The 13,604-nt window shown below is 26.4% G+C and overlaps 1 protein-coding gene across 1 annotated transcript; it reads left to right on the plus strand.

Annotated features, from left to right (window-relative positions):
- LOC147816992 (uncharacterized) lies at positions 1 to 13,576 on the plus strand. Its single transcript, XM_087153379.1, has 5 exons — positions 1 to 99; positions 654 to 775; positions 1,279 to 1,464; positions 11,453 to 11,626; positions 13,489 to 13,576. Exons 2-4 carry the CDS (start codon positions 719 to 721, stop codon positions 11,606 to 11,608), a joined length of 399 nt encoding a protein of 132 aa, XP_087009505.1. The 5' UTR covers positions 1 to 99; positions 654 to 718; the 3' UTR covers positions 11,609 to 11,626; positions 13,489 to 13,576.
- The last annotated feature ends 28 nt before the right edge of the window (positions 13,577 to 13,604 follow it).

Raw genomic sequence — 13,604 nt, forward strand, 5'->3', positions numbered from 1 at the left:
CTTTCGTAACTGATTTTAAACCAATAATTTGTTTTTACCACTTTTGAGGTATCTTGAAAAAATTTATTCACTAACAAAGTAAACAAGAAATTTACTCAGGTAGAAATTGTTATTACAAAAGATTATAAAACTGAATGAATAAGAAGGTGCTCAACATTCAGGAACCTTGTTCTTCTGTTTATTTATAATACTTAATTTTGTTAATCTGAAATGCTCTAATGTTTATAAACATTATTATTTCTCAAAATTCCGATTGCTATTTTTTAAATGAATTGTTATCTTTAATTCTTTGTTAAGTAACTTGTATACAAGGATATTAAGTTTGCAATGTTCTATCTCGACCTTAAAACCTCTCTAGTTCGTTTTCCTTCTGGGGTCCATGTGAGAGCAACAGTTCTTTTGTCTCCAGTCATTATTTGTAAAATAATAAATTCAAGTTTATTTAAAAACAACTGTAAGCTTAAAGCAGTGCATCAAATTTAAAATACCAGTTTTTTTTAATTGATTATAAAATCTAAAATTTCCTTTTTCTAGAATGTTATCTAAATGGTTTGAGAGTTGGTGTGAATTGGATTGTTTTTTTTTTTCTCTCATGTTGGTAGCTTAGCTTATTTATGTATTTAATTTAAAATATTTTTTGCTTTCTTACTTAGAGGGTGAAAATGTTGAACATCCTTGAAGTATTTTTGGATGCTGAAGATGAAGTATTTTGGATGCTATGAAAGAATTGATGTTCCTATCACTGGTAGTCAAAAAGCTATCAGCTGACCTGATGGTTAGTTATTAATTAAACTGCCCTTCTATTTTTCGAATTTTATGTTGTTGCATGTGGTTAAAAGAAATCATTGCTTCTTTATAATCATGTTTTTTGTAAAAAAAAAAAAAAAAAAAAATCCTTTTAACTGTCAATTTTTCTAAAGTATAAAAGTCAATAAAAAAAACTAAGCTTATATTTTTTATTTTATTTTCCTTTTGAAAGGACAGCTAGTTTTTTAAAGTGGCCATTAAAAATTTCTCACATTTTCACCAGATATTAACGTAATTTTATTAACTGAAATACATTAATAAATTAAAAATAAATGTTCATTAAGCGTTTTATTCTTTTCTAGTGAAAGTTCATAAAATTTTAATAAATACTTGTGAAAAATACGAACAAACATTTATATGCATCTTAAAATTTTTTTAATTTCCACAAGCTTTCAGTGTATAAATAATAGTTAATGTACCTCTGCAAGTGTATAAATAATTATTTTTAGTAAAATCACATTTATTCGATAGGAACCTGAAACAAAAGTTGAATCTGTTGCTTTGGATACTCATCATTATGAGCAACAAGAAGATATGGCCAGAGCTTTGGAACGAAGCAGGAAAGATCATAAACAAATCAACCTGTGTACATACAAGATGATTCAACCAAGCAAGCTACCATGCCTGACTACAACTCTGTCTTCACTGTTTCATCTGGTAAGTAAAATTTTTGCTGAAAATAAGTGTAATATTTTTAACTTATTGTATTAATCTATATATAATTAAAACATTTTAATTTTAGTAGAAAACATTTATAAATAAGAATTTTTCAAAGTACTTCTTTTTTCAAGAAATAAAAATATTTTTTCTTCATTAAGAAGGATATATATTGTCCTAATTTCTTATGAATCAAGAAATTGTGCAAAGTTATTTTAATTGACAATCACATTTTTTTTATTTATGTTTTTTAATATTCCAAAAAAATCAGTTATCAGTTTTATTACTAATTCAATGGTATATATATTTATTTTTAAAGTCTTACAAAATTATATGCATTTAAGGCACAATTTAGTTTTTCTTACGTTATCAATAGTTAATTCATTATTAACTTTGAAGAAAAATTCAATTATTACAATATACATATAAATTATTAAAATCACAATTTTTTAATTTTCTTTATTTGAGAGTGGTTATGGTTTAATAGCCCTTAAATTCACATTTCTGATTATAATTCCCAATATTTGTGACTTAAAAAGTAACACCTGAAAGAGAAGAGATTTGCCTGAAATATATTTTTTAAATGCAAAAGTTTATTTATGTGTTAAGTAATTTTTTTAAAGAATTGATCATACAAATCTGTTTCGGAATATGAATACTACACAATTCTTTATTTAATCCGTATTCTGTTGTGAATTGATGATCTGAATAATAAATGTCCAATGTGTTAAATTAGCTGTAAATTTTTTTTTATTTCTACGTCTCTAATACTAATAAATTAATAGAAATATAGCTTAATATTAGTATGATTTTCAAAGGGTTATAAATTATATGCTAACATTAATGTTTTAATATTTCTGTATATTAAGTTTAAAGGAGATCATGAAGTTTGTACTCCAACAGAACAAAACTGCTCTGCAAAACTCTAAACAATGATTTATATATTTTATTATGTAAATAACATAATAATTTTTTTTAATATTTAGTATTGTCATTTAATTCCTAATCTTTTAGAGAGTTATTAATTTATAATTCTTACAAGAATGAAGAAAGCATATTATTATTTTTTATTTATTGATTTTCTTTTTTAAAAAAGATGTTTATCATAAATTAAATGCTGAACTTAAGTTTGATTAGGACATAAAAAGGTGAAATTGCTTACAACAAAAGCATTAAAAAAAATTATAATTAATTAAATTAATTTTATTTGCATTAATATCTTTTACTCCTAATTGGTATAAAATAAAATATAAGTATAGAAAAATACTTAATAAATTTAGCTTAATAAAGTTTATCTTCTTTAATTTTTTGTTTTATGAATAATTTTATTAATAAATTTAAATGTGGAATTTATAGTTTTAGTTTTATCTTTTATATTAAATTTACAAATTCAATGTAAATGAACAAAACCTGTTTATGAACTTAGTTTCAACAAATTTCATAAATTTTAATTTTATTCTCTGTGATAATTAAAGATTTCTTCCATTTCATCCAGTTTAGTGCTTGCATTACGAGCTATTAATTTTAGTGCAATCATTACTAATAATAATTCAAATTATTATAATTTTATTGAAAACTATTTAAAACAGCACTAATTCAAGGAATTAATTTTTATGATGGGTCGCTCCTGGGAGAGCAACCCCCCTGTGTAAAGAAGGGACAGTGAGTAAACTTTGTTTTTGTTTTTACGAAAATAATTCGAAATAATATTTTCATTTAAGGTTTGTTATAGTAGTGTAAAGATTAAAGTGTTAAAATTCTGAGTCGGAAACTTAAATCCTTTAATTTTCTATTCAGATATGTTTACTGGACTGTTCTAAATTGATTATATGGGGAAATTTATTTGAGCTAAGTCAAATAAAGAATGAATAAGTCAATACGGCAAAAGAATTGCTCATCGTAAATTACTCAAAGTTGAATTACAAGTTCTTCAAAATAAATATTCTACAAAAAAATATGAATATCAAAATAATTTTTTTTTTTTCTACAAAATAAAGAGTTAAAATTTAACTTAACTATGTCGTATTTGTTAAACTTCTTTATTCCTACTATAATTGCGAAATTTATTATATTTAACTATAAATAAACTAAGATTAAGTTACTAGATATCAGATATTATTTATATAAAATTTTATTGAAAGGTTGATTTGAACTGTTTTCTAAAAACAGAATTGATCCAAAAATGATTATTAAAATAAAAAATTAAAAAAAGTATGTGTTATTAAGAGAAAAAAATATACTATACAATTACAATTTTATGCGTTAATAAAAAGATTAATGAAAGTTAAAGAATACTATTTGTTTAATAACATGAGAGAATTGTGATTGCACTATTCCGATCACTGGATACCCATTGGTCATTTTTTTTCTTGGATAGATTTTTCATAAGGTCGTCATAAATTACAAAAGGTCTCTAAATTAATTTTTGTCATTTTGTCAGCCAATGGGCTAAATTGATTTTTAATTCCAGCCTATATACGTTTCGTAGAACAATACAAAATTCTTTTCTTTCTTCAGTATTAATATTTATATAATAATTGCTGCCAAAAAGGAGAACAATAGTTGTGTATAAGTTAAGTATAAAAAGGATATAAAATTGCTTTAAAGTAATTTAATGTAACACTATTAAAAATATGCTGTGGTGAAAATAAAAAGAAAAAACTCAGTCTGTAAAACAATGAATTCCAAGAGTTTCAAAAATTATCTTCTTTATTTTCTATTATATCATTTCGAGATGCTTTTTTATTAATGCTTATATTATCATGATTTTTTTCATGACTCTTAGAATTCTTTACTTAAGATAATAGTGTTGAAGTTGATCTAATCGAAAAGTACGAACGTATGAGAACCTAGAAAAATAACATTGCCACTGACCAATTCTAAAAATTTCTTTTTATATGAAGTTGGAAAAATAAACTGCATTGTTAAATTAATGTGAAACGAGCAGATATTATTAAATTTCCTTCTCCGTCAGAAAACTGAAAAGGTCACTGACACCTCCACTGTTTTGGGGTTTTCAACTTAACGTTACATTTTGTCAAACACTGTTAGATTTAGAAACTTCAAATTACGAAGATATGTAGGAAATTGAACGAAGATTACAATGGAATTAAAAAATAATTCTAAAATTAAGTCAAGATTATTTTTATTCTTAAACTTGTTGGAAAAATAACACGTGGGCCGCTCTATGGCAGCAAGAATTCAGCTGCAGAAGTTAAATTTGGTCTGCTGAAAGAGTCAAATTTGTTTATAAACGTAACATAGAGTCTTTATTTGCTTTTAGAAACTCTTATTTGTTTGAAAATTATTACAATTTCAAAGGTTCTTTTTAATTTTTTCTTTAACTAATAAATATTTATCGATTGTTGTAGAAAAATTTATCATTTACGCGATTTTCATAATATCCCTCTTGACTTAATATCAAAAATAGCAAAAATAAAGAAAAAATATTATATAGAAAAAAATTAGGTGTTGTCAAACTTCGACATTTCATACCGACATTTGAAAATATATGTAGAATAAAGAGAAATAAGAACTGTTTCCTATATGATCTGCTAACAAGAAAAAATTACTTCTAATTTATTAATTCTTATTGTGTCGCACATTCTGCCTTTCTAAATGTAATTTTTTTAAGCACAGTTATTTATTATTCAAATCCAGCTATCCTTTTTATTTTGTCACATTAACAATTTAATATAATGTACTTAAATAATTGTGTAATAATTTTATATTTTGTGAACAAAATGGTTTTTAATCGACTTTTCAGGAAGAAAAAAAAAACTTTTAAGTACAATGTTGAAGAACGGTTTGTGCCCAATGCCACTAGTTCTGAGGAAAAAAATAACAAACAAACTTCAGAATGATAAACTGCTTTTTCCAGAGAACATCTTCAATCCGTAATAACTCTCGGCGAAACCGTTTTTCCTTGTTTTTCATTTGTCAAAACTTAGTAATCCTTAAAATGCAACTGCTGGCAATCCGATCGTAATTTTTATTAAAAAAAGGGGGAAGAAAACGATTGGTACTTGATCTTCAATTATTTCAAACTTGATGAATGAGATTCAACTACAGGGATTATTGAGCGTAGCGAACAAGTGACGGTGCCTCCATGTAGAAAACAAGGATACATAAAAATAAATTGTGCCGAACAACTATTATCAGTAAAGCCCGGAATTTCAGGCAATAAGAAATGCAAAAATAGGCAGGCAAAAAGGCATTTAAAAAGCTTGAAATAGGCACTTAAAAAAGGCACTTAAAATTGGAGCAAAATGGTAGTTGGTAATGCCTAAAAGCCCGTATAGGTATCCAAGGTATAAAAAAAGTTGCCAGAAGTATCCGGTATACCTACATATTCATTTTACTCGACTGTCGTAGCAATGGTACAAAAGAAGTGGACATAATTGCACAAAAAAAAAACCTCAACTGCGTAAGTGTGAAATATAAATTGAAAACTCATACTAACAATAATATTGCATGCAGATTTATTCTAATGATTGGTTGTTGTTGCACATCACAACTAGATGCTTTTTCAAATTTTCAAAGGAGAAATTTTGTCTCCCGTCAATCAATATAGTTTTAAACAAACAGAAGGATCTTTCTACTTCGACAGAGGTTATGGGCGCATACCAAAAACAACTTGCCATGGTAGGAGATATGGTAAGTTCAACTGCAGTATCACCAGAAAGTACTTTTGCAATGTCCTTGCTGCATTCAAAGTCTGTATTTACAGAGATGACGTTTTCACATTTCTTCCTTATTTTGTCACCAGCTGATCCAGGCACAGACATTAGTTATTCAATAGTATTGTCGAAAGTCTTTAGTGACTCGGACAAAGACATATTTCTTTTTTCCATGCGTTCAATAGCTCCAGGGAGCTTCCCAAAATAAATAAAAGTCAGTTCATTTGTTATTTTAGAACTGCTAAGCAGACTTTTTCTTATGGATATTGCCTCTTCATCCGGAAAGCTGGTAAGGACTCGAATAACTTCCTCAAAATTTGTGCAGTAGTATGAGACTGCTGAAATCCATGTTCCCCATCTCGTAAGGATCGGTTTAGGAGGCAATTGAATGTCTAGTGCAATTTCTTTGAACACTTGAACTCTTGAAGGGGCTTTCACAAATACTTTTTTCACTCTAAAAACAAGCGAGTCTACCTCAGGATAGAGACCTCTTACTTCCTCTGCGATCCTGTGCAATGCATGAGCAAGGCACGTTAGATGGATCATATTAGGAAATAAAACTTTTAAGGCATTTCCAGCTTTTTTCATGTAGGTGGCTGCATCTGTAAGAAATAATAGCACTCTTTCATGCTCAGTACCATTTGGCCAAAGTAAAGCCAGTGCATTAGTGAACAATTGTGCAATTGTAGTACTGTTAGTCTTTTGCAACTGTTCAGATGTCAACAAAAAGATTTCATGTTTTTCAAATGGGTCCATAACGCCAACAATAACATTCGCAACATATCGTCCAGTTACATCTGTCGTTTCATCTATAGATAGCCATATGTTTTTCGTTCCGATTTCATTTTGAATAGTTTTAAGAACTTCGATGTAACAGTCATCTAAATAAGTTTTCCTTAAAGTTGATTCACAGGGCACACTTTGATTCATATATTTTTGCAAAAAAGCTCGTATGCTTTTAATTTTCAAGTTTCCACAGCAGAATGCCGGCATCTATAAATGATCTGCATAAATCCATTGCAAATTCCGATTTGTGAGAAGATAATTGAAAGATGAATATGATGAATAGCCATTCATGATGAACAACTCAGATGAATAGCCATTGTACTGTACGAGGGGTGACCACTGCCTCAGAGGGAGGGAATTGTCCAAAAGTCTTAATCTCTATAAATGCATTACAATACGTCGGATGACAGTCAACCATTTCTGTACTTCAAAATTTCCTCATTTTGCGTTTATGCTAGGTCAAAAGCACAAAAAGCTTTGCAGAAAAATTTTAAATTAGACAGAAATAGGCATTTATGAACAAAAGGAAAGAAAAAGGCATTTTCAGAAGAAAACGTTTAAAAAAGGCAGAAAAGGGCATTTATGGCATTTTGCCTGAACTTCCGGGCTCTAATTATCAGTAAGCGGTTCAATTGATAAAAATTTATCTCCTGCAGTCAAGGTATAAATTATCGTCACTATCTGAAAAACATTTAATATATTTAAATACTATTTGCATGTTTACAAACTATGACCTGTTTTTGATTTTTTTTAAAATTATCATCAAACTTTAACCGGATTTCAATAAATTAATTCGAAAAGAACTGCACTCTTTAAAAAGGAGGTATGAAAATGATTCATTTGATTCGTTTTGTACTATGAAAATTGCCAAGTCGATTCAGCAGCATGAAATACTATTTCATTTTTCACTAGTTTATGGTTAAAAGAGCTCCACTTAGTTCTAATTACATAATCATTCAATTTTGTCTAAATAGTTATGTCTTTTCTAAAATATTGATTTGCAAATTGACCGTAAATTTCAAACTATACCAACAGTTTAATTGGGCAAACAGATAAAATTTCGGTACTCTTACCGTTGTTTTCATATTTCAGCCATATTTCTGCTATTATTTCCTAAGATTTAAAACAAAGCACAATTTTAAAATTTGTTAACCTAAAACCCCTTGTGAGAAAAAAGAATATTTTTAATTCATGTATAGGAAACATTTTGCAAATGACATTTGACAATGATTCAATGTGTGATTATTATTTTGTATTGTTATGTTTCTTTCATTTTCCTACAACTAGGGAATATTACTGGTGAATGAGTAATTTTTCACAGAATGTATTTTTATTTAAATCTTATATCGACTTCGTAGAAGAAAAAATCGGTAACTTTTTTTAAATCATGCTGTAACTTTTGTATTTTTTCCAGCTTTAAATACGATGCTATTTTTATTAACACTTGAATTGAAGTATGTGATGAATGTAAGTGTAGAGAAAGATTGAAACAGAGAAATTTAATGTTTAATTTTGTCTAATTTTCTATTAAAAGAATTGAGTTTTAAAATAAAACTCAATGACGCAATTCTGGTTTTGAATAACTATACCCTACAAGACCCTACTCTTTATATTTTCTGCCATCTATCTGCAGGACTCGAAAACACGTCTAAAATAAAAAATTAAAAAACAGCGCCATCTATGTATTGCATTCAAAACAGTTTTTTTTCCTTAATGTATATAAACTATTTTAAAAATAAATATAATGCTGCATGAAGAAATATTTTTGTTATGCAAATAAAAAATAAATATAATTAACATTTTGAAAGTATAATTTTTATTTTTATTTATATTCTGTATTATAAGTTTAAAAAAAATTTTTTTTTTGCTTAGTATTTTGAAGTTTAATTAATAAAAATATCCTAGTGTATTTTTATTATTTAAAAATGTATTTTAGGAATAAAATTTCCTAAACAATTATTACTTTCAAGTATTGCTTAAAAGTTTAGGGAAAAAAAAGTTATTTACTTTATTAGACTAAACATTTGCTATAACAATCAGAAAATTCAAACACATTTTTTTGAAAATTCAAAATTCTTAAGACCATTTAAACTGTTTTGAATCCAGTTTTTGAGAAGTAAGTGATTAAACTAAGATATTAAGTTTAAAATGAACATTAAAATAAAAAACAGTTTATATAAATAAAAAGTTTACTAAAAGTTTTGTAATAATGAATGTATACCATTTAAAAAATGGTATACATTCATTATTACAAAATACTAAAATTTTAATAAAAGTTAGTAAATTAATGTAATAAAAAGGATATTTCATTAAAAATCCTTGCTCTAAATTCAAGAAATTTATAATTTCAAGGAGGATTTAAGCAATTTACAATATATTTTTTTTTTCTTTCTATAAATAGATTTTTTTATTTACATGAATTTTGAACTTACCTATTAATTTTTGTTTTGAAGAAGGTTTCAAAAAGGAATCTCTGGAAAAAAATTTGTGTTAATTTCATTTGGGGCTTACAGTAATAATTTTTAAGCGACCAAAACATAACCAATGGGAAAAGTTTCCATATCGCTTCCTCCTAAAATGCCAAAATACAAACAATAATGGACCTTTAACCTTTTTTTGCTATCATATAAAATTACTACTTAATTTTTTTTTTTTTACCATGAATTATAAAAATGATAGATTTTTTGTTGAATCCTTTAACGTTAAAAATAAATGTATCCCTTATTCAATAATAATAATAATAATAAGTCTTCAATAAAAGAAAGTCTTCAATGAGTATTCAATTCAATAAGTCTTTCTTAAGTACATGTTTAATACAATAAATTTAACAGAATTTTATAATAAGCAATCGAAAAAATAAAAACTTTTTCTCAATGAACAAAGGAATTGTTCTAGTTATAAGTTTTAATATTTATTCTTATTTTTAAGGGAATATGTATTAAATTTTTCTAGAAAGTAAGAATATATTATATTTCGAGTTAAAAATTATACTTCAGAAAATGATTTCAAAAATAAAAAATAAATTATTATATATATATTTATTTAAAAATTGTAATAAAATTTAAAATAATTATTTTTTAATAAAATTATTTTTTTTAAAAAATATAATAGGTAATGCTACAGAAAGTATATTTAGATTATAGTAAAATAATAAAATTCTAGTTTTTAATATTCTATGTAAAAAGTTAGCAGTTTTCAAAGAAAAATAAAATAATAAATTTTTTTCTCTCAAGAAATACGGTTAATATTTTATGGATTTTTTCCCCTTCTATCCTGATTTTTTCAAAATTTTGAGTTAAAAGCACATTTTTTATCAACTCTGCATCTATTCATTATTAATCTATTGTAACATTACAATTAATTAACGGTATACAATAAAGGTCCTGTAACTAGTTTAGTGTAAGAGGCCAAACAACCGTTTTATTTTTCGGGCCTGTTTAAGTGAAGAGTTATTCCGCCTCTTCCTGAAATGCCTCAAAACAAACGATAAAGGACCCTATTGTACTTGCCTTTTGCCGTTATCCTACCTAGAATGCCAGCTTATGGCCTTACGTTTGCCGTGAGGTGTGTGCTTACTGGGTAGTCTGCACAGTAAGTCTTTTTTTCTAAATTATTGTCATCATAAATAATTAATTGGATTATTGTTTCTTATATTTATTTTGATTGAGCTTTTGTGTTTTTGAAATAGGAGAAAAGCTAGGTTTTAAGTATTTTGATTTTATTATTACAATCATTTGATCTGTAATAAATTTATTTTATACACATTAATTTGCATTTCTGCAACACAATACTTACCCATACTTGTTAGATGTATTTCAGTTTCTTTTTTGTACAGTAAAGCCTCCTAAGTTTATGTTATGTCTAAGTTGACCTCTTATCAAGAACCAAATTCATCCTATTTTGAAACAGAATACAAAAATTTTGTAACTCATCCATCTTCCTATTTTCTTCTTCTTTTTTTAATGAATTTTTAAGTCTGGAATATTCAGTTTTTAGAATTTATGAAGGAAAAAAAATTAACCTAAAATAGTTCAAAGAATTATATTATTTGACTTTTTAGTTGATAATAAATAAAATAAAATTTAATAGAAAAAGGGGGGAAATTAGAGAAAATTGGCATTAGGAATTATTGTTTTAATAAATAAATTTTGTAACACCAAAAAAAAATGAAATTAAAATTGATGTAAGCTCTTATCTTAAAAGATCTTTACTGGAAATAGGAATTAATAGATAAACATAGAAATTTTTACTATCTGAATGAGCTACTATAGTTATGCATTGCAAGTGGTCAGCTTATATAGTACTGTAAACTGCAATAAATTGAAGTGAAATACTGTTGACAAATTTATAAAAAAATTAGCCGTTGATTTCTTTAAAAATTACTTCTAGTGTTTACTTCTTGAAGTGTATCTGTAATACATTTTCTTTACATTTCTACGCATGTTTTCTGTTCGTGCATATTCTGAAATACATCATAGGTTTAAGTGTGTAGATTCATGTATTCAGAATTATTTCTGTTTTAGGGGGATTTTAACACCACTCCAGATCGTCACTTGGGGCCTGCGTGGATTGATAAATGCGGGCTAGACCTGTTGATTACAGGTTCTACAGATGCTACTACTATTAGAGTCTCAAAACGTTGTAGAGAAAGAGATTTTTTGACCAGATTATATGACTGAGTTGAAAAAGGTGGTAAAGTAAGTTTACAACTTCCTATTTTCTTAATTATCTTCAGTGTTGTGGATGTTCATCATTGAAATTTCTCTTATTCTCATATTAATTAGCATGAAATTACAATAACTCTTTGTTATATTGTGCCTTCCAAGGGTCTAAAATGAATCGAAGTGTAAAAGGACATTAGACAATGCCTGTTAGGCTGAACTTATAAACTGTTTTCTTTTCAGTAAAATCTTTATAACCAGGTCAATCAATCAGTTATAACCAGGAAAGAGGTTAAATTGGTTCTATTGAGTAAAAATTTTTGCTTGTTCATTTGTGACATAGAAGATTTCAATCCCTGTCCAGGCGCACAATAAGATTTAAGCAAATATTTATATTTTGGGTATAAACTTGAGTAAACTGTTAACTTTGTTGTATTCATCATCATCATTGGTACAGCAATCCATTTTGGCCTTCTCTAGAACATTTTTCCATATTGTGCTTCTTGTTACCAGGTTAGAGATTTCAGAAGTCCGGATTTTCGAGGTGGTACTGTATTTCAAATTATAATTTTTTTTTATAGTGCAAGAATATTTTATTTATATATATATTTTTTTTTTTGAGTTTGATAAAATAATTAAAAATTGTATTTAAATTAGATAATCTGATTTTACTTTTAAATAATTCTAAAACAATTAGTGATAAAAAATGAAATATACAATGCGTTAAAAGTGAAAGCTGTTGCAATTTCACAGGGGACTTTAATATTAGTTAAAAAAAGTTTCTATTTTATGGCAGTAATGGTAAAAATTAAATTGAATTTTGTAGCCATGGAAATAATTTAACTTGTGATATTACAAAATTAAAAAAGTTTTTTTTTATGAATTTTGAATTCCATTCCACATATTTCATTCTATGGATATACAGTAAAAGCCTGGCTGCTCAAAATTTGACTAACCAGAAAGATAAAGAAAGAAGAGCTTTCAGAAATTCATAGTTTATTCTTTTTAAAAGGAAGGTTTGAAAATAGACTGTAAAATATTGATGGATTCTTAATGAATACCTCCTCTCCTTCAATATTTCTCAATTATAAACAAGTAGTTAGTTTAGAAAGAGCTGCCCTTCAGTTTTTTTTTATTTATCCTTAGTAATTTTTTTGAATAACTTTTTAGAGTTTTTTCCTTTATCATTATTTTTTATAAGTGTCAATTACAATAATTTTTATTATTAAAGTGTATAATTTTTCCAGAAATTAATATATTATCTATGAATTCTCATTGTATTTTAAAATATTAGAGAACCCCCACGTAACTGTAACCCTCGTTCATTATTTTTTTATCTGTAGCAATAGAGATTGAGAACCAATTTTGATTAATTTTTCATTTGAAAGGAGCATATGTTGCTATTTTTGAAGAATAGTTTACAATAAGAGTAAGTGTAATTGTTTAGTATAATTATAATTAGCAAGCTGGAACTAACATACTTATATTTTTTATTGCTTTCATAAGTCTCATTATAACCTACATTTTCAATGCTACCTATTTCTCCAAATTTTCTGCTAGATTTTATATTTTTATAATTTTTATATTTAGAGTGATAGCACATCTAGTTCGGCAGTAGTCCCCTACAATATTTCATTTGAATTCCTAAATTTAATTTAGAATAATTGTAACCATAACTAAGTTTGTAAGAGATTTTTCAATTCTTATTTCTTACAATTTAAGAAAATCAATCTTGCAAAGAGCATAAATTGGCAAAAATTCATTTTAATACAATGAACGTTTTCATTGTACCTAATTGTGGCCAAGTGAAGGGCTACTTTATTTTAAGTGACTTTTTAGAAATTATGTATATGTTAAAAATATTTGTTTAAATCAAATTTGATCATATTTTTTTATAGATAATTATGCCAGGTTATTGTGTATCTGAAACGATTGGTCATAAAGTCATTAGCGGTACCAAGAAAATTGAATTTGAAAGCCAGATTGTAAGTTAGTTATTAACTTAGTTGTTACT

Source organism: Parasteatoda tepidariorum, chromosome 1 (genome assembly GCF_982258835.1).
Source record: "Parasteatoda tepidariorum strain Cologne lab strain chromosome 1, Ptep-v5.0, whole genome shotgun sequence".
Lineage (NCBI taxonomy): Eukaryota > Metazoa > Arthropoda > Arachnida > Araneae > Theridiidae > Parasteatoda > Parasteatoda tepidariorum.

Bases quoted from the DNA above. Each gene is read 5' to 3' on its own strand.
- LOC147816992 (XM_087153379.1), top strand. From the start codon at position 719: ATGAAAGAATTGATGTTCCTATCACTGGTAGTCAAAAAGCTATCAGCT. The intron at 776-1,278 runs GTTAGTTATTAA...TTTATTCGATAG, and splicing joins AGCTATCAGCTGACCTGATG to GAACCTGAAACAAAAGTTGA. The intron at 1,465-11,452 runs GTAAGTAAAATT...TTTCTGTTTTAG, and splicing joins TGTCTTCACTGTTTCATCTG to GGGGATTTTAACACCACTCC.